The 19768-nt window shown below is 48.6% G+C and overlaps 2 protein-coding genes across 4 annotated transcripts in view; one reads left to right on the top strand and one right to left on the bottom strand.

Moving 5' to 3' along the window:
• Positions 1 to 339: 339 nt before the first annotated feature.
• Positions 340 to 17766, bottom strand: WDR87 (WD repeat domain 87). The gene is made up of 9 exons (XM_045440896.1): positions 17654 to 17766; positions 11895 to 12008; positions 10711 to 10878; positions 7463 to 10329; positions 6744 to 7012; positions 2892 to 6367; positions 2700 to 2738; positions 2580 to 2645; positions 340 to 2249 (listed from the first exon to the last, which is right to left on the bottom strand). Exons 2-9 carry the CDS (start codon positions 11967 to 11969, stop codon positions 519 to 521), a joined length of 8691 nt encoding a protein of 2896 aa, XP_045296852.1. The 5' UTR covers positions 11970 to 12008; positions 17654 to 17766; the 3' UTR covers positions 340 to 518.
• A 71-nt stretch (positions 17767 to 17837) lies between these two features.
• The window catches only part of SIPA1L3 (signal induced proliferation associated 1 like 3), a 237928-nt gene continuing 235997 nt past the window's right edge, over positions 17838 to 19768 (top strand). For all 3 annotated transcript variants that reach the window (XM_045440895.1, XM_045440889.1, XM_045440892.1), the window contains exon 1: positions 17838 to 18112. The gene's annotated coding sequence lies outside the window, so the exon portion shown is untranslated. The remainder of the gene's footprint in view (positions 18113 to 19768) is intronic.

The raw sequence follows: 19768 nt of genomic DNA, 5'->3' as shown, positions 1-19768 counted from the left end.
GAGTCTGCCTCCACTGCAAACCTCCAAACACTATGCCAGGTCTTCTGATTCTAAAGTCAATTTTCTTTCTACTATATCAGTGCCTCTTATATTAATGCCAGATCTTCATTCATTTCTGTGCCAGATACTTTCCTTCCTGTGGTCTTTAGGGGGGGGATGGGAGGAAGCAAGGAAGGAAGAGGACAAGGACAGACTCTTTTGGCTGAAGGCCTCCAGAGGGTAAGTGCCCAGTGCCTTTTGGGATCTTTTCCCACTCTCAGGAGTATATATCTGGCCTCCCTGGCTACCTTTCTGGAGAAGCAATGTTTGAGGAACAGGGACACATATTACAGGGCCTGCTGCAAATGAGAGCCTCCTCTTTATTCCATATATCGAAGCTTGTTTCTGGAGCTGGGTAGGGAAAGGGCTTTCACCTGGCCCAAACTCTATGTGGGCCCTAGGGATAAGGGTCTAGATTATGGTGACAAGGCCTTTCTCCAGGTGGGAGTGAAAAGTCCTGACCTCCCGTCAGTCCCAGATTAGGGGGTGGGAGCAATGATGTGGGGCATTTCCTTGGTGAGGTGAATATCCGCTTCAGGCAGGCTCTTCCAGGCGAGTTCTAAGATCCCATAGTGAGCAATGCCCATGGGAAGTGTGGTACAGACATTATTCTGACCTGGGAGGGACACCACCTCCTGGAACTTCAGGGGACCCTTAGAGTTCTGAGAGCCACCACAAAACAGGTGGTAAAACAACCGCTCCCCAGGAGCTAGGTCCGTGGCCCATAGGGCCTCCCTGTGGCTGATCTCTTGGGACTGGGGCTCCCCCCTCAGTAATAGCTCCTGCAGAAGCCTCTGGATTCGGGGTGACTTAAGGTGGTACAGGTCCATGAGCTGGTAGAACTGTTCCATCCAAGTGGCGCTGTCATCTGCATATCGCTGTTGCAACATCCGCAGAACATAGTAGAGTGCCACAAACGTCTCCCATTGAGGCAGCTCTTCCTTCTTCTTGGAGACGGCCTGTGCCTTCTTTTCCAGCTTGGGCAATTTGGGAAACCTGCCTTTATCCTTAAAAGCCCAGAAGTCCTTTTGAAACATCAGTGCAAGGGTTTGTTTTTCCACAGAGGCCTCAGCACCTGGGAACATGGCTTTTGTGGTGGGATGAAAGTGTCTCATCTCCATCTCCCTGAGAGCAGTGGACATCTGCTCTGCCCGTGCGCTCCTGTAAGGCTCTCCTACAAGGTGCCAGTTTATACCCTTTGGGGTTGGAATCCTTTGGGTATCTAATGGAGGCTTTGATGGGGGGACAGCCAGAGGTTTTAGCCAGCTTTCCTTTTCCTTTCCTTTTATAGGAGGGATCACTTTCAGGTACTTTGGACCCATGGGCTCCTTAGTGGGTTTTGCACTTCGTGATTCCAGGACCTGCTTGTGACGGTTCACAATGGCTTCGAGTTGGGCCAGATGTATCCAGTCTAGGTTTCCCTTTGAGGTGAGGTCTTTGAGAAGCTGGCACAATCTCTGGAAACTATCCCTAGAAAGCTGTTCTCCTGCCTCCATCCGTTCTAGGACATGGTGGAGCCACTCTACATCTGAGAGTCTTACCTCAGCGCCTGTTCTCTTAGCCAAGATTTGGGGCACAGGTAATTGCACCTCAGTCTGTCTCCTCAGAGATGGATGATGCCACAAAATCCACTGCCACTTGGGCCCTAGTGGTTTGCCTTGGAGTTTGTGAGCTTCCATGGTCTTCCTCAATATGTGAGATAAACATGAGGTCTTGAAGTCTGGCTCTGGGGACTGCAAAACTCTATCCAAAACTTGGAGAGGTATGGGCTTATGTTTCTTCAACAGTTCTTTTTTATCCAAAAACCTTGACTCTGGAAATGTCCTGGATGTCTCAAGTGTTCTGGCCTTTTCTTCCCAGGATACTTGTTTCATTGACACTGGCACTGGTATCTTCTCTTTCCTGTCCAGAGCTATTGAGATCAGTTTCTTGGAAGGGACTTTCAGAACTTTTAGTTGTGTAGCACTGTCTTTGATATCAGAGATTCTTTTTCCAATAGAGGGGATTATTTCTCTTCCTCTTCGGTCTTTTTGTCTTTGTTCTTGAAACTTAGGTAATTTTTCTTTTTTGAAGATCTCTTTTTCCTTGTCTGCCTCTTCTTCCAGTGAGCTTTTCTCTAGTGAGTCTTTCTCACTCAGACTTTCTGACTCTTCCTCACTGATGCTTTCCTCCTCCTCCTCTGATACTTCCTCCTCCTCCTCTGATACTTCCTCCTCCTCCTCTGATACTTCCTCCTCCTCCTCTGATACTTCCTCCTCCTCCACTGACACTTCCTTCTCTTCCCCTTCCTCCTCTTCCTCCTTCTCCTCTTTTTCCTCCTCCTCCTCCTCTTTTTCCTCTTCCTCCTCACCCTGTTCCTGCACCTCCTCCTCCTCCTCCTCCTTCTCTTTCTCCTCCTTTCCCTCCTCTTCCACCTCCACCTCCTTCTCCACCACCCCCACCTCCATCACCCCTTCCCTTACTGCCCTCTCCTCCACTACTCCCTCCTTCTCCTCCTTTTCCTCCTCCTCCTTTTCCTTCTCCTCCTCCTCTTCCTGCACCTCTTTCTCCTTCCTCTTTTTCTTTTTCTTCTTCTCTTTCTCCTCCTCTTCCACCTCCACCTCCTCCTCCACTACCCCCTCTTCCATCACCCCTTCCCTTACTGCCCCCTCCTCTACCACTCCCTCCTCCTCCTCTTCCTCCTCCTCTTCCTCCTCCTCCTGTTCCTGCACCTCCTCCTCCTCCTCCTCCTCCTCCTCCTCCTCCTCCTCCTTCTTCTCTTTCTCCTCCTTTCCCTCCTCTTCCACCTCCACCTCCTCTTCCACCACCCCCTCCTCCATCAATCCTTCCCTTACCGCCCCCTCCCCCACAACTCCCTCCTCCTCCTCTTCCTCCTCCTCCTCTTCCTCCTCCTCTTCCTCCTCCTCAGACAAGCTCTCTCCCTCTATTTCATCTAATAGGCTTTCCACTTCCTTGGAAAAGCTCTCCCCTTGACTGGGAAGCTCTCCCTTTGTTGTAACCACTGTCTTTAGCTCCTTTCTCTTTCTCGACCTTTGTTCAAGCAATGGTATTACCTCTTCCTCTGTTACTGCTCCCTCCTCTTCTTCCTGTATGATTTCTCTCTGTTGTCTGGCCAATCTGCTTTCTTCCTTGGTTATTTCTTCCTCTTTCTTTATCATTCTTTTCATTTCCTTGGCCAGTTTTCTCTGCTTCTTAGCCAGTTTCTTCTCATCTTTGGTTATTTCCAGTTGTTCCTCTGAAAAATCCCACTCTTTAGCATCAAGTTTACTTTGTTCCTTGCCCAATCTCCTTTCCTTTGCAAAGAATGACCTCTTTCTCTTTGTCAGCTCTATTTCTTCCTGGGTCAGCTTCGTTTCTTCTTTGATAAGGTTTTGAAGTGCTGCTAAGATTTTGCCGCTCGCTTTTGATTGTTCCTTGGAAGTGCCCTCCCTTTCTGTAGCCAACTTCCTTATTACTTTGGCCAGCTTCCTCTCTTCCTGGGCATACACTCTCTCTCCTCTGGTATATTCCAGTTTTCCTTTGGCAATGTCCCTTTGCTCTGTGGCCAATATCCTATCTTCATATGCCAGTATCTTCTCCTCTAGTGACAATTTCTTCTTGATTAGTTCTAGCTCATTCTTAGTCAGTTTCCCCTGTTTTAAGGCTTCTTTGGTCTCTCCTGAGAAGAGAGTTTGCTTTCCCTCAGCCAGCCTCACCTTCTCTTGGGCCAGTTTCTTCATTTCCATGTCCAGTGCCTTTTCTTCCTTGGTGCTCTCCCACTCTCCTCTGAGGAGTTTCAGTTCTTGAAATATCGCCCTCTTCTCCACAGCTGACTTCATCTTGTCCAGGGATAGATTGTGCTGCTTCTCAGCCAGACTTTCCTCTAATTGGGCCAGCTTTTTCTCTGCCTTAGCCAGCTTCTCCTTCTTCTGGGAAAGTTTTTCCTTTTCTTCCATCAGCGTCTCCTCTACCTGAACCAGTTTCTTCTTGTACACATCCAGTTTCTCCTTTGCTTCAATTAATTTATTTCTGTTCTGGGTGAGGTTTTCTTTGAACTTCAGGAAGTTATTTTTCTTTTGAGTAAATTTCGCTCTCTCATAAAGCAGATTCTCCTTCTCCTGAGCCAGACACTTCCCCCTCCAGGCTAGGATATCCTTGTTCTTTATGAGTTTCTCCTTCTTCTGGACCAATTTTTCTTTTTCCTGGGCCAGTTTTGACTTGTTCTCCATCAGTTTTTTCCTTTTCTGGGCAAGCCTTTCCTCTTCTTCAGGCAGTTTCTCCTTGTCTTTGGCCAGTTTCCTCTCTTCCTGAATCAGCAACTCTTCTTCCAGGGCCAGTGCTTTCTCTTCCTTAATCAGTTTCTGCTCTTGCCAGGCCAGTGTCTTCTCTTCCTGGCCCAGTCCTTCCTCCTCCTCAGCTAACTCCTTCTCTTCCTGGCTCAGTTCTTCTTCTTTCCAAGCCAGCTCCTCCTCTTCCAATGCCAGCTCCTCCAATTCCTGGGATAGTTCCTTTTCTTGCAATGCCAGATCTTGCTCCTTCTGCTCCAGTTTTTCCATTTTCTGGACTAATATTGTTTTTGCCTCAGCCAGCTTCCCTCCTTTCTTTGCTATTTTCTCTTCTTCTCGAGCCAGTGCCTCAGATTTGTTGGCCAGTTTCTTCCTTTTCTGGGCCAGTTTCTCTGCTTCCTGGGTTAGCTTCTCCTCTCTTTGGGCCAGTTTTTCCTCTTTGTGGACAAACATCCTCTCTGCCTGGGCCATTGTCCTGTCTCTTTGAGCCAGTTTCCCATATTCTCTGGCAAGTTTCCTCTCTTCCTGGGCCAGCTTTCTCTCTTCTTGTGCTAACTTCTCTTCTTCTTGTGCCAGCTTCCTTTCTTCTTGGGCTCGTTTTCTTTCAGCCTGGGCCCGTTTCCTCTCGATATAGGCCTGTTTATATTCTTTTTGGGTTTGTCTCAGCTCTTCTTCTTCTCCTCCTCCTTCTTCTCCTTCTCCCCATTCCTGAAACAATTTTTCTCCCTCCAGGGTCAATTCCTCCTCCTTATCCTTGAACTGTGGCTCCTTGGACCTGGCTGATACCTGTTCCCAGATCTCTGCCCACTCATCCCATCTCAGCTTCCTCTTGTCCTCATCCAGCTTTTTCTCATCTGCGAGTGGCTTCTTTTTATCCGTTTGTGCTTCCTCCTCTTCCTCAAGATGCTTCCTGTCCGAAGCTTCCTTCCACTCATTCCAGGATATCCTCATCTCACCACGGGCCTGTGTCCACTCATCCCAGGACTTCTTCCACTCCTGCTTCCTCTCTTCTGTAACTGGTCTTCCTTCTTGTACAACCACTCCCTCCTCTGGTTTGGCCATTTCCTCCACTTCCCGACTCACATCCCTCTCTCCTTTGGCCACTTTCCTCTGTTTTTTATCCACTTTTATTCCCTGCCAGACTGCTTTCCTCTCTTGTTTAAAGGGCTTCTTAAAGGATTTCTTCTCTTCTTTCTTTGATATTCGTTTTCCCTTGGTTAGGTCACCTGGTTCTAAAAACATAACTTTCTTTTTCTTGCCTTTTTTGGAAATCACCTGGGTTTCCTGCAAGTTTGGCATGTTGCTTGCTTCCTTTTGCACTTGCTCATGTGCCTCTGGTATCTCATCCTCCCTCCTGATCACTACATCTTCTCTAATTGCCCCATCATGAATAAAAATTGGTTTCTCCTCTGGCCAGGCTACATCCCAGTTGAGGTCCTCAAGCAGAACGTCACTTTTTTTCTTCAAAAAGGGGCAGATCTCCTGAAAAAGTTCCCAACTGGGCTGCCGATCTGCCAGTACCTCTTGAGCCATGGTCACTAGCTCCATGTTTAGAGCTTCTGACATTTTGGTTTGGGAACCAGATATTCTCAGGGTCATAAGACGACACAGAGCATCCCGCCATGGTGAGCCATCTCCAGGGGTGGCCCTGTGGCCAGGCACTCCAGAGGCACCTCGCCCTCTGGCCTTCAGCGTCTTCACAACAGGTTCAACCTTTACAGCAGACAGAGATTCCTCAACTGTAACTCCAGATTCTTTTGTCTTCTTCTTGTGCCTCTTTAGGGGCTTCTTAACTGTTTTTTTCTTGCCTCTTCTGTCATGTAATTTCCTCAGCATCTTCAGGGTCAGTGCAGTATGGTCCTTTGGAGTGTCTTCCTCTGGAGGTTGTTGTTCAGCATCTTTTGAAATCTTTAACACACTTACAGTTGAAGACCTTCCAGAACGGATGGCTGTATCCTTCACCTCGTATAGTGCAGCTTCACTCTGGTCACTTTCACCCTCTAAGGGACCTGGTGCTTTGCCAGCCCCTTTTATTTTCTTGAGGGCCCGCCATAATTTTCGGGCTGCAGGGAAGATCATGAGACATAGATAAGGAAGGCATGGCATGGAAGGCCTAAGTCACACCCTTCCCACTAATGGCATGAGCTAAGAAGAATTGCCATAAAAGAAGTAGCAACAGAGGGGGCTGAGGCTTAAAAAAAAAAAAAAAAAAGGATTCTCCTTACTTTATTCCAGTCCTCCCCCCTCCCAAATCCTATGAACATAAGCCTTGAAGTCTCCCTGAGTTTGGGTAGATTCTTCCTAGGAAAGTTCTTTTGGTGAAAACATCTGTCTACTTGTCTCTAGTCCTACCTGGTTGATATCTCTTGACCCATGTTAGCCCTAACTGTGTTGCCTCTTGGGGACCCTGAGGCATGAACCAGGTCACCCCATACATACTGTGCTTTTTTCTCCCTGCTCGGCCCCGTCTTTGGCCTTTGCTGGGCTTGATGGCAACTTCAGATTCTTTAGGAACTTCAGGTTTCTTGGAAAGGGACAAAAGTTCAGAAATTCTTGCAACCTCTAAAGAAAATGCAGGCTTTTTGTCTCCCTCTGACAAGGTCAGGTTTTCATTCAGTCGCTGCTCCACTTGAGTGTGAAGGATTTGTAGATCTGTTGCCTGCATCCCCAGCAGATGGTCCAGGGATTCCTCCCCAATCATTTCCCGCCTATGAAAGTCAAAGGAGATTCCTCTGACATGGTGAGTCAGAGACAACAGGGAGAATGAGAAGGAAAGAACTACCGTGGAACAGGTTAGGGCTTGGCAAAGTGGCCAAGAGACAGTGTATGTCGAGGTAAAGAAAGTCTAAGAAGAAAGAAGAAATCTAGAAAGCCAAGGTGGCAATGAATGGAGTTGTTTGTATGGGGACTGTAGGGGTAGGAGAAAAGGATGAACAGGGGAACTTCGAGAAGTAAGGGACACACAGGAGTAGGAGAAGAAATGGGAGACAGGAGTGAGCAGTGGGGATTGTCAGGAGGGTCTAGGAATGGAAAAAGACTATGAAAGAGAAAAAGGACAGGAAGAGTGAATGCACAGGTACAAAGAGATAGTGAAGGAAGGGAAGGGGAGAAGAAAACTAGAGGCTAGTCAAGAATTGCAGAAGGCACAAAAAACTTACTGCATCTCCTGGAAGGTCTCTTGGTGCTGGATCAAGTTTAGGAGTGAGGACTTAGTGTGGATTCCAGTGTCATCCATGAGGCTCAGGGCCTTCCTCCTCACTCTTTGGTCCTTGTCCATCAATCCTTGGGCCAGAGGCATGGCAAAGAGATGAGTAATCATTCCTAGACGCTTCAGCCCTTCCCAGGCTAGCTCTCGGATCAGTGGATTGGAATTGGTGGTATCATCCAGTAGACGATGGGCTGTTTCAGAGCGCAGGGCTGAAGACACCTCGTAAGAGGCAAAGATTTGCCCTAGTGCACCAATACAGCATTGGTACTTGAGTGGAGAAGCATGGATCATAATGTTGAGGATTGTCTCCACCAGGCTATTAATAGCTATTTCACTCATCTTTTTGCCCAGCCAACTGCGGTTTGCCGAGTCTGTAAGGACAGTGTAGGTTACATCCTTGGATAATCTCATTTCTATGAAGTCTTCATCCTCCTTTTCCTGTAAATATACTCCTCCATCACTTACAAATTTTGCCCTACTGTGCCAGAAGAAGAATTGTTGGGACTTGTCCCATTCTATTTCCCGCATAGGTGAATGCAGGGTGCACTGGAGGAATATTGGACTGCCCTCTGGCCAAAGACGGGCACGAATCACTGAGTTGGGGATGTAGCAGTCAGGAGCCAACAGCCATTTCCGCTCTTTACCAAAGTAGCATCGCAGTATTTGGTAGGGGTTGAGTCCCTCCCAGGTAGTCAGCTGTAGTTGGGGAGGAACCACGTAATGGGAGTGATGAGATTTTCTCACCTCCATCGAATCGGTTTCAGAATCATGTCCGAAGGCAGACAGTACTATGGGACTCCCTTGCTCATCTTCTATGACATGCGGCACCGTATGGTCAAAGGCAATGGCCCGCTTATTGACCAGTTCCTCCAGTCCCACTAATTCCTGTTGCCCTTTTTCAAGGTAGATATACTTGGGCACAAACATGGTCTCAAAGGAGAAGAAAAAGCTGGGCATGAAAGGCTTAGGGGTCTCTAGCACTTCATCCGGCATGCTCATAAAGGAAAGGCGAGACAGCAGAGTTGGGTGAAGCAGTTTGAGACAGGACACTAGATAAAGACTCTGGTTAAAGGTCACAAGCAAGTCACCCCGGTCATTTGCAAAGCAGAGTGGGCCAAAGTGCAGTGATGAGTCCAGCATAGCTACAAGTCTGCCGTGGAAGTTCCAGACCCGGACAGAGCCATCAATACCACCCGTGACAAAAAGACTCAAGGACAGGCAGACGTCAAAGGATGTGATGGTACACTGGTGCAGAGGCAATGTCTCTATGAACGCCGAGCCTTCCTGTGACTCAGAGGACAGGAAAGCACGGAACTTCCAGAGACGCAGGCAGTTAGTCTCTGTGATGGCACCCACAGAATTGGGTAAGAGTATTAGGTGTTTTAGGTGACAGCTGCTGAGGATGCTGGCGAGGGGCTTCAAACGTACTTTCTTCCCTTCAAACACTGCTTCTGATAGGTGGACGTAGTCATCCATTCCATAGGAGCAGAGCAAAGCATTTTCTCGGCTACCAAAAAGCCCTTCAGGCAGCGTAGAGAGTGCCAGTACAGCTCCAAAATGCATGAACTTCTCTATTCGGGCACAGCTGTGCTGGGAAAGCACTCTTATCACACCACTCTGGTGTCCAGAGAATATTAGTCCTTGTAGACCCTGACCCAGGTAGAAATGCCCGTAAGCCAGGCATTGTACCCAGTCTTGAGAATCGGGTGAGGTGCACAAGAGATACTTGGCCGGGCATGGGCAACGGGTCGTGTCAAACACCAGCACATCTGTGCTGCCTGTCGCTACAAAGAGCTCCTCTTTCTCTGGGTCATAGGCCCAATCCACAGCCTGGTCCAGGAGTGAGAAGGGCCAAGTGAGGAGCAGAAGATCCCCTGTGACTGGGGACACAAAGCGCAATAAGCCATCGTCAGTAGTGCACAGGATCCGGAAGCAGTTATCACCGCAGCGGACCCGACGCACCTGCTGGGGAGCAGAGCCACAGACATTGAAGAGGCTGTAGAAGCAGGGCAGACGGCGCAAGGAGAAAGAAAAGGTAGTCTGGCAGAAGAAAGTAATGCTGTCAATAAACTGGAGTCGACAGAGCTCCTCCTCGAGTTTGAGCCACCGCAGCAGGTTCCCGGAAGTGAGGTTCCACTCCTTGATTAAGCCTTCCTTGCCAGCCGTCAGCAGGGTGTGGGCTTCGGGCCGGCTGCGGATACAGACTACTGATGAGAAATGGGCCTTGAAACTATGGATAGAGTGGCCCCGAATGAGGCTCCATACTTGGATTTCCCCAGTGTTGTTCCCAGCATAGAGAAAGCCTTGGTCAAAACAGGTGAAGCAGCAGGTGATAGAGGAGCCACTGGTGGTAGAAGTGAACCTCTCAACCTCAGCTAGCTGGCCGTGGCCCTGGCGCTCGAGGACCCTCACCATAGTTTCACACAGGGCCAGGAGGGAGCCGTTGGGGCCATTCAGCATGATGTCTTGGACAAGCTCATCACCAGGCATGGGAACCATGTGGGCTATTTGGAGGCCCTTGCCACTCCGCTCAATGATCCAAGTGACAACGGCCCCCAGGCTGCCTGACAGAAGCATTTTCATTTCTGGGTCATAGCAGAGGCAGTTGATGTTAAAGCGGCAGGGCACTATACTCAGGGGTTTGAATGACCGAAAGTGGTCCCCAAAGAGCCTCAGGATCAGGTCGCCACAGTAGGCCACGAGGATGTGAAAGGAACCTGTGTGGACCATGGACTGGATAGGCGGCAACCGTTCAGTCATGGAGAATACTCTTTTCTCGACCATGTCCTCAGTTTTGCTCTTCATCCATACTATAGCCTAGAAGACAGTAAGATGGAAACTGCCTAGAAGAGATAGTAGAAGAGGAAAGGGCAGAATAGTCCACTATTTTCCCCCATTCTTGTCCTGAAGAGGACTTGGAAGACTCTAGAGTGTTTTTACCCCTGGTTATGGGAATTGGGAATACGGTAGAAGCAGGAAGCTTGGGACCCCTTCCCTAACCTTAGCCTACTTTAGGGGAACCAGAAAATCTACTCAGTGAGGAGACTGTAATCGGAGAAAGGATGAGGGGGGAATCTTAGATCTAGGTCACTTTCATCAAGAGGTAGATTTTCCTTTGTTGGTCTGGGGTGAGAGCTTATGTGGGCATGGCCCCTGTAGAATGGGCTAAGAAGGAGAAGAAAAGCTTGGCAGTTTTACCTGTATTTCTTTTGTGCTTGTCACCCAAGAGAGGGAGGCAAAGAAGTTGGCATCGCTGAAGTAATGGCATATAAGCGGCATATTGTGAGGATGGCGAGACTCTCTAAACAGTATCTGGGACCGGTCGCTCAGCACAACTACATCCTTGTTTGAGTCATCTGAAGCTTGCTGGGGAGAGGTATGGCGTAAGCGAAGAGGCCAGGGCACACAGGCACTAAGTATATTCTCACACAAGTCACAACCGAAGCAGTTCCCAAAGTCACGCCTCGTGCCCATTACCCCCCCCCCCCACATGCACAGCTTTATCCCTTGTAGGACACTCACGCTTCACAAGCGAGCCACACAACACCCAACACAAGAGAGAACCGAACCCCTACAGGGCCTATACGGGCAAATTTCATAGTGTGAGCACAGGGGAAATCATGTTCCCAACATACCTGTTCTCTATGTCATAAAAGACGCATTTAACACATTACCCAGGCAAGGGCACCACTGTATACCTACATTATATGTAACAGAGTGTGACCAAAAAAATCCATGCAGCTTGAAGTTCTTTTTATTTTTTAAATGTTTATTTAGTTTTAAGAGAGACAGAGCGTGAGCAGGGGAGACTCAGAGAGAGAGGGAGACACAGAATCCGAAGCAGGCTCCAGGCTCTGAGCTGTCAGCACAGAGGCCCACACGGGGCTCGAACTCATGAACCACGAGATCATGACCTGAGCCGAAGTCAGACACTCAATCAAATGAGCCACCCAGGCGCCCCCAGCTTGAAGTTCTTAAAGCTTAAAAGTGCATAAAGACTTTTAGGGCACCCTACCTGGCTTTTAAACTTGACAGAGGAAGATAGTGTGTGTATTATCCCACCGTGATAGAAACACGGTGCTATGAAACATGCACCTGGGATGGTTTACACAGAGCCAGCCATAGCAAAACTGAGGTTGGCAAATGTTCTGTCCGGTGCCTTCTCCCTTCTCTTTGAGAAAAATCTCTCTCCCCAAAGTGTTCACCTTCCACTATCAAAGTGTACTTGCAAGAGATTCCTAGACTCATTTGGAAATTGATGGCCCATCTCCTACTGTGCCTGCTTCCTGCTTCCATGGAAAAACCTATGCTCCTGTGAAGTGCTCATAACGATTAACACAGATAGAGGCCAATAACAAGTTTATGTCCTACATATACATTACCTTGTTTTTATGTATGATGTCATTTATGAGGTATTTAAAATCCTGCCACGGGGGAATGAGTCTGGAAGAAGCCATCACCTTGATTATTCTGCGTCAGGACCGTTGCTCAAAAACCTGTGGGAATCCAAAAGAGGACAGCTTAGCCATTACTACTTTTTGAGGAGCTAGGAAACAAAAATCAATTCATGAACTCATGTTTATTGAACACTCTTTGAATGTCAGGAAATATGCATAAGACCTGCCTTCTCATTTAATCCTGAGGTGCTACTAGTAAGGTAGGTATTATCCCACTTTATAGATGAGAAAACTGAGGCTTAGGGAGGATAAATAAAAGAGTGGAGGATTGAATCTCAGCATTGGCTGCCCTAACTCACTAGGTTATTACAGGTGAAGGAAGCAGGGAGAGGGGCCAGAAAGGAATACCATCATAGGCAAATAACATTTCTTTTCTGCTGGTAGTGTGTCAAGAGAGTATTTTGCAAGGACTAGGAGTAACCAAAGCGTGGTCCCTGGACTTCCGCTATGGGGATTCCTAGGGAAGGGGCCATCTTAACATGGAGAACCCTAGGTTCTGGTCTAGACCTACTGAAGCAGAACCATGGAGATGGGACCCAAGGGCCTTCACTTCTGACAACTTCCCTAGGTGTTTCTATGGACATTCAAGTCTGACTACTGAAACAGAAAATTGAGAGGATGGAGCCCAGGACTAAGAGTCGACCCCTCCTTGCACTGCTGGAGAAAGGATCCAGCCATCTGACTTTGCAGGTTTTCCCAGGCTTGTAGAATCAAGTATCTCTCTTACCCGTGATGCATCTGCTGTTCATCATCCTTTTCCTCATTCCCTTCCCTGTGGCCTTCATGAGGACAAACCTCTACTTTTCCTTCTTGGATTGGGAATCCTACTTTTTATTTTATTTCATTTCATTTAATTTATATTTTTAAAGTTTCTTTATTTTGAGAGAGAGCACACAAACAGGGCACAGAGAGAGGGAGAGAAAGAATCCCAACCAGGCTCCTCACTGTCAGTGCAGAGCCCGACGTGGGACTTGATCCCACGATCCTGGGATCATGACCTGCGCTGAAATCCAGACTCAGCTTAACTGACTGAGTCCCCCCAGGCGCCCCTATTTTATTTTAATTTAATTTAATTTTATTTATCTTAAAGTTTATTTATTTATTTTGAGAGAGTGTGCACAAGCAGGTCAGAGAGAGAGACAGAGAGAGAGAATCCCAAGCAGGCTCCACACTCAGTGCAGAGCCTGACATGGGGCTCAGTCTCACAACTGTAAGATCATGACCTGAGGTGATATCAAGCATCAGACGCTCAACTGACTGAGCCACCCAGACACCCTGGGAATCCTACTTTTTTATTTTGTTTTATTTTTTTTAATTTTTTTTTCAACGTTTTTATTTATTTTTGGGACAGAGAGAGACAGAGCATGAACGGGGGAGGAGCAGAGAGAGAGGGAGACACAGAATCGGAAACAGGCTCCAGGCTCTGAGCCATCAGCCCAGAGCCCGACGTGGGGCTCGAACTCACGGACCGCGAGATCGTGACCTGGCTGAAGTCGGACGCTTAACCGACTGCGCCACCCAGGCGCCCCTGGGAATCCTACTTTTAATAAGCTCCCTCTGTCAGGGAGTGTGGCATTACTGGTCTGACGATGGGCTTGTCTTCCTCATTTGTAAAATGAAAATATCAGTCTTGCCTACTTCACAGGATTGTTGCAAAGATCAAATAAGATAATTCCTGTGAATTCCTTTTTAAGTATATTCTGGAGCAACAAACAACGATTGCTGTTTTTAGACTGGTTTAGTTCTCAGACAAGTATTTCTTTCTTTCCAAACTATACTTTGTACTTTTCAGTTGCTCTGGAAACGTGACAGCTAAATTTATAGTCTGGTCAGCAGAGGGCACTAGAGGCTATCCTTGTACCTGCCAGATGAAAGAAAACTGATGAACTTTCAGTTTTAAGAAGTGGCTCCTGAAGTGTGATCTCCTAGGCCAGCAGCGTAGGTTATCACCTGGGAACTTGTTAGAGATGCAAATTATCAGGCCCCACACCAGATCTAAAGAATTGGTAACTCTGCGGGTAGAGTTTTACAGTCTCTCCTGCTGATCTTTATGCCTACTGAAATCTGAGAACTGCTTACTTGGAGAGTATTTGGAGTTCTAGATCAGTTTGGCATGGGCCTCCTGAGGCAAGGTCAGCAGAATCCACCCTCTGGCATGGCTAAGCCTAGACCCTGTGTTGCCACAGAGACTTGGTGGCTGGGTTTGGGGGGAAACAGTAGGCAAAACTTGTCATCATCCTCTCATGTGTAGAGTGGGTTAGAGCCCCCTCCCCCAAAAGTTTTCACACCAATCACTTGATTAGTTCTCAAAAGAATTTTGAGAGGGAGATAATCTTCATCTCCATTATACATTAGGAGGAACGTGAATTCAAGGGGGAAAAGGGAGCTGTTGAAGACTACACAGGGTAGATCCAGTCCACAGTTCAGATCCAATCCATAGTTCAGGATTCTTCTATCATATCAGAGGAGAAAGAGGTTCTGTCAGCTGGTGCTCAGGAAGCTCTCTGACCCACAAACCTAATGGGAACTGGTGACTGTCAGGCACTAGTGTGCCTCTGTCTCTACTGTCCCCAAGGCTGCATGCTGCCCTCCTGCCGTGTCTTTCCTTATTCTAGTCCCCTGTAACCCTATACTTGCTGCTCTCTTGGACCACATTTCAGGATCCAGCGTGAGCTGCTTCACATCCTGCACATCAGTGGATGGCCCAGTGGGCCAGTCCCCATAGCTCAGATTTACCCCACTGGCTCCTCGACGCCCCAGAGTTAGGGAGAGAGTAGTCATTTGTAACAAGTTTGTAGTCACTGTCATCAGTTTCCATTGTTTATAATATCTGCTCTGGTCCAACTTCTCTTGACTAGCCTGCAAAAAGCAAGCAGTTGGGACCCTTTGGGGGCAACATTCCTTGGGGGTCAGTGAGAAAGAAGGCCTTCAAACCCCAAACCTGTATTTTTTTTGCCACTCTCTCCTAACCCACATACCAGCTTCCTCCCGTTACCCTCAGAGGATACCTCTCTCCTAAAGTTCACCCACATTTGGTTCCCTAATCCCATTATCTATCCTTCCAAGCAAATCTGGAGTGAGCTCCAGATGCCTTAATCCCAATAGTCTTGACTTTTTACTATCTTGGTAACCCAAAGATGATCTAATAGGAGAATTCAAGCCCTGCAGTCAATTTAGGGGAGTTTGTACTTGGGGCCAAGGTTTGGTATGCTCTGCTATGGAGACAAACCAGGTCTGTGACTGGCACTGCACCACATACTTTTCTTAGCTGCAGTCCACTCCAAGCTACTTTGTCAGTGGTGGTGGGATGGAAGGCCAGATTTCGGCAAGCTCTGCCTTTGTAATAAAGAGAATTGGCTCTAGGGGGCACTGCACTCCATGACACCATTGGGCCCCTAGGCTCCTTGCGGGTCATTTATGCTTTGTTATAGGAAGGTGAGGGCATACAGTTCTTGCCCTGTAGAGCTTATAGTTCAGCAGGGAAGGCAGACACCAAAGAGTTGTCATAAAATTGATTACAATGAGAAATTCTGAGTAATGGGTTATATCATTCTTTGAACTTCTCTGCAACTTTTAATCTTCTCAAACTTAAATTATTCTATAGATGCAGTTTTAAGAAGGAAAGGAACACAGTGCTGTGAGTACATATAACAAGGAGACTTGGCCACCCAAAAGAAGAGTGATGTGCCCTCCACACACTGAGGTGGTCCCTGCATGGTGGCTCTCACATTAGGGAACAGGGGTGCAGAAAGCTGGCACCAGAAGGGCCTAATTTGGCAGGGGGGCTATAATGCCAGAGGTAATCCTGGGAACTGATTAGGCATTTAAAATATATTGTTTTGTTTTAATTCTTATAATGATTCTATGACTTAGCTAGCATCCTCCCTTTAAACAACTTTTTAAAAAGGACATGGTAGTCTCTCTCTCTCTCTGTCTGCCCCTCCTCTGTTTGTGCTCTGTCTCTCTCTCAAAAATAAACATTGAAAAAACTTAAAAAAAAATGAACGTAGTAAAAAAGAATCAAAAGATACTAAGAAGCATATAATGAAAACGCCACCTTTCACACCTGATAACTTGTTCTTGTTTCCCCTTCACAAAGGTAACCCTGGTTGTGTCTTTTTGCAGGTGTTCTATACATACTCAAGTGTATGTGTAAAAAATATCCTTAGAAATGGTAGTACACTCCATACACTGTCCTGCCCCTCTTTCTCACCTAGTATGTCTCAGAGACTAACTCGTATTAATACTCAATAGCTCTGTCTCATTTTTCAGCAGTTGCCAGCTGCATGGTACTTAGCATTTATTTATCCAAACTTCTATTCATGGACATTGGGCAGTTTCCAACCTTTTGCTATGACAACTTCTGCCACAAATGAGTGTCTTTGTTAATGCCTCAGAGTTTTAATTTTATTTCAGTTTTGGTTAAATGAAATTTTAAAATTGAAGCAATGTAAATGTTTTCTCTTTAAACATAACTTATTTTGGATATACAGGGTTAAATATTAATTTCACCTTCCTCTGTTTTTTTAATGTAATAATTAAAATGGCAAATATGGTTGCATTGTATTTCTGTTGGGTAGTCCCGCTTTAGATTGTCACCGTCTGGCGGTGGTCTGATATGCCCACCGGACTTAGCTCCTTCAAGGTAGGCACACTGTCTTCTCGGTGTCCTCACAGTCACCCACCCTGGCATGAAGTAGGTGTTTAATACGTTTCTGTTGAATTAATGAGCAAATGAGTGACCCTCTGCCCTCCCCCAGGAATATGTGCTTCCCTGCTTCAAGTCTTACTGAGCATCTTCTTGGAAGAAAGAATGAGGTGGGAAAGGTATCGGATGGGTTTTCTTGACAGAGGACCTTGCACTTCCAGCCAGTTCCCTCGGTAACCCCTATGGAGTTGGAGTGGTATCATCCAGTTTTTGAAAAAAAGGGTCGGATTCTAGATTATGTCAGCAGGTGGGCTAAATCTGAACAAAATTCCTAGGCGGTAGGTACCCAACAAGCACTAGACACCCTAGACACCCTCAGAATGTGTGATCAACGACTGAAAGGTGGCTAACAGCGCCTCCAGGGCAGCCCTGTGGGTGGTGGTCCTGAGGCTTCCGTCGAAGGAAGAGCTCTGGAGCTGCTTGCGCAGGAGAGAGGCCACCACATCCGAGTCCCTACACACTCGGGCATCCCTGCCATCCGCGTGGGCAGGGAGGAGGGCGTGTCCTACTCTTCGAGGCTGGGGCTATGCCTATTACCTGTGACGACAGGACCCCCGACAAGGGACGGGTACGGCGTGTGTGGCGACACCCGGGAGCTCCTATGTGAAGGACTAGACCTAGAAGGAGCGCCTAAGGAGCGACCTTGGGGATATTGCGGGAGGACTCGCCCGACAGAGCAGTTACCCCCCAACCCCGCGCTCCGCAGAGTGTCCGAAGGGAGAGGAGTGAGCGCGCGTGCGCACTGGCGCGCGCCCGTAGGAAAAAGCCCAGCGCGCGCCTCCGCGCGCGCGTTCGAAAGGGGAAAAAAAAAGTCTCCCCCGCGGGAGCCCGCGGCGTTTAGGCCGGAGTTGGCCGGCGAGCGCGCGTGCGCGAGCGCGCACAGACGCCCTCCTCCGCCGCTCCCCTCCAGTGGGGGTCTAGCGCACAGCTCCGCTGTCCCCGCCTCTCCTGAGGCTTGCGCCCTCGGGGTAAGTACCTCGCGCCTTGCGGAGGCGGGGGGGGTGGTGAAACCGCCGAAGGAGGGCTGGAGGCGGACAGGGCTGGGAGAAAAGGAAAAAGCGCCCTCGCGGAACGAAGAGCTCGGCCACCGGGCTGGAGTCTGCAGAAGACACGCCTCCATCTCTCACGCCCCTCGGGGCTGCGGAAGTGCTCTGGAGACTGGAGCGGCACCGAGGCGACAGGTGGACTACCATTCCCAGAAGGCGGCGCGGGGCTGCGCCTACTGCTCCCGGCAGTACCTGCGCGCCAGGCTTTTTTCAGTTTGCTGCCTCCTAGGGCGAAACTACAGTTCCCAGGAGGCCTCGCGCGAAGCGGCTTGGAAGTGGGCAGCCTGGAAGTCACTCGGGCCACCGGAGCTGGCGGCGTCTCCAGCGAACGGCGCGGGGCCGGACGCCGCGGTCGTGGGGCCCGCGGGGCGGGCAGCCGGGACGCCCAGGTATGTGGTTTCGGGTGCAGGGGTGGCCTCATGCACGGGTGGCGGGGAATTGGGGTCCACTCGGACCCTGAGGGTCAGCGCGGGCTGGGGACCCGGCGGACGGCCGGGTGTGGGCACCGGTTGTTGGGGGCGGCGGCGCCGGACTCGCGCCCTCCGGACCCGGCCGGACCTGTGCCCACATGATTCAACTTTCGAGACGTGCTACCCAGCGCTGTATGAAAGCATGGAGTGGGCGTCGGGTACCGATGGGTTCGCGTCCTGCCTCTGCCACTCGGGAGCTGCGTTCTGAGGAAATCGTACCGAACCTCAGTTTCCCCTTCGGTAAAATGGGAAGAAGAGTGTCTTTTGGTGGGGGATTCTGTTGAGATGTTGAGATATGGCGAATAAAGCATTTGGCACATAGAATGCACTTACTACGTGTTTGCGCTATTGTTGGCTCCCAAGAAATAGGGTGAGGGTATTATCCATAAGCATAGGGTTAGTTGGAGGTGTGCGTGTAAAGGGTCGAGTCCATAGTTAGCACTCAGTGCAGGATGGCTGCCGTTAACAGAAATTATTTTGAGAGCTTTGGTTTGGGAGGCAGAGACCCAGATTCAAATTTAGGCTCTGCCATTTACCAGCCGTGTGACCTTGGGCAACTGACTTCACCTCTCTGTGGCTCGGTTTCCCTATCTGTAAAATGGGGATTTTAATAGCAGCCACCTCATAGAGTTGTTTGGAGGATGCAGTTGAGAATACTATGTGTAAAGTGCTTAGAGCAGCAGCTGGCACATAGTCAGCGTTCAATAAATGGTACCATTTGTTCAGCCTTTTCCCAGCGTCCCAGAGACCCTTTGAGGGTGGGGCTCTGACTAGATCTAGGTCTGGGCCACTGGGGAGACCACTGGTCTAGTTAATTTCCTCTTCTACAGCCTCAGGTTCCTCATTTGTAAAATGGGATGACAGTGTCAGTCTCAGAAGGTTGTAAAGATTTGCTGAGATTGTATTCCTAGTCCAGAGCCATCTCTTACTAAGTAACAGCTCTTATGTATTATAATTGTTCTTCTTCAATGTTCTCCATCTGGCCCAGAGACTGTCTAACTGTGGGCTGTGACATGACAGCCCTGAGCTCCCCCACACATTCACTCCCAGCCTCAGTGTCCCATCTGTGAAATGGTAGTCATAGGTTTTTGTGCCAGGGTTGTTTTGATGATTCCAGGAGATAATTCATGTTTAGTGTTTAGCACAGGGCAGGGTGCATAGTAAGCACTTAATAAATGTATCTTGTTTCTCTTAATAAGCCTTTGCTGCTTGTATTTATTTACAGAGCAGAGCAGGGATGAGGTTAGTGTCCCTCCCGCCCTAATTTTTATTCATGAAAGATTAAATTGTGGCACATATGTAGTATTAGAGCCTGAGAAGAGATGGTGCTGGCTGGCTGTCATCAGCCCCCTGCTCACCTTTCCCACACTCCCCCCCCCCCCATACCAGCACATTCACTCTAGTGCTTTCTGTACCACTCCAGTGCTGCCAGCACTTGACTCTGTCTCAAAGCCATATTAGCCAGCTCCACATGTGGGCCTGAGCTTCCTTGATGTCCTCTGGTGACTTTCCCTTGGGCACCATGAACTCAATGTATTTAACCTAAACTCCTTCTCCTCCCAGACCCAGTAGTCA

Source organism: Leopardus geoffroyi, chromosome E2, assembly GCF_018350155.1.
Source record: "Leopardus geoffroyi isolate Oge1 chromosome E2, O.geoffroyi_Oge1_pat1.0, whole genome shotgun sequence".
Classification (NCBI taxonomy): domain Eukaryota; kingdom Metazoa; phylum Chordata; class Mammalia; order Carnivora; family Felidae; genus Leopardus; species Leopardus geoffroyi.
This window is presented reverse-complemented; position numbering and strand designations above follow the sequence as displayed.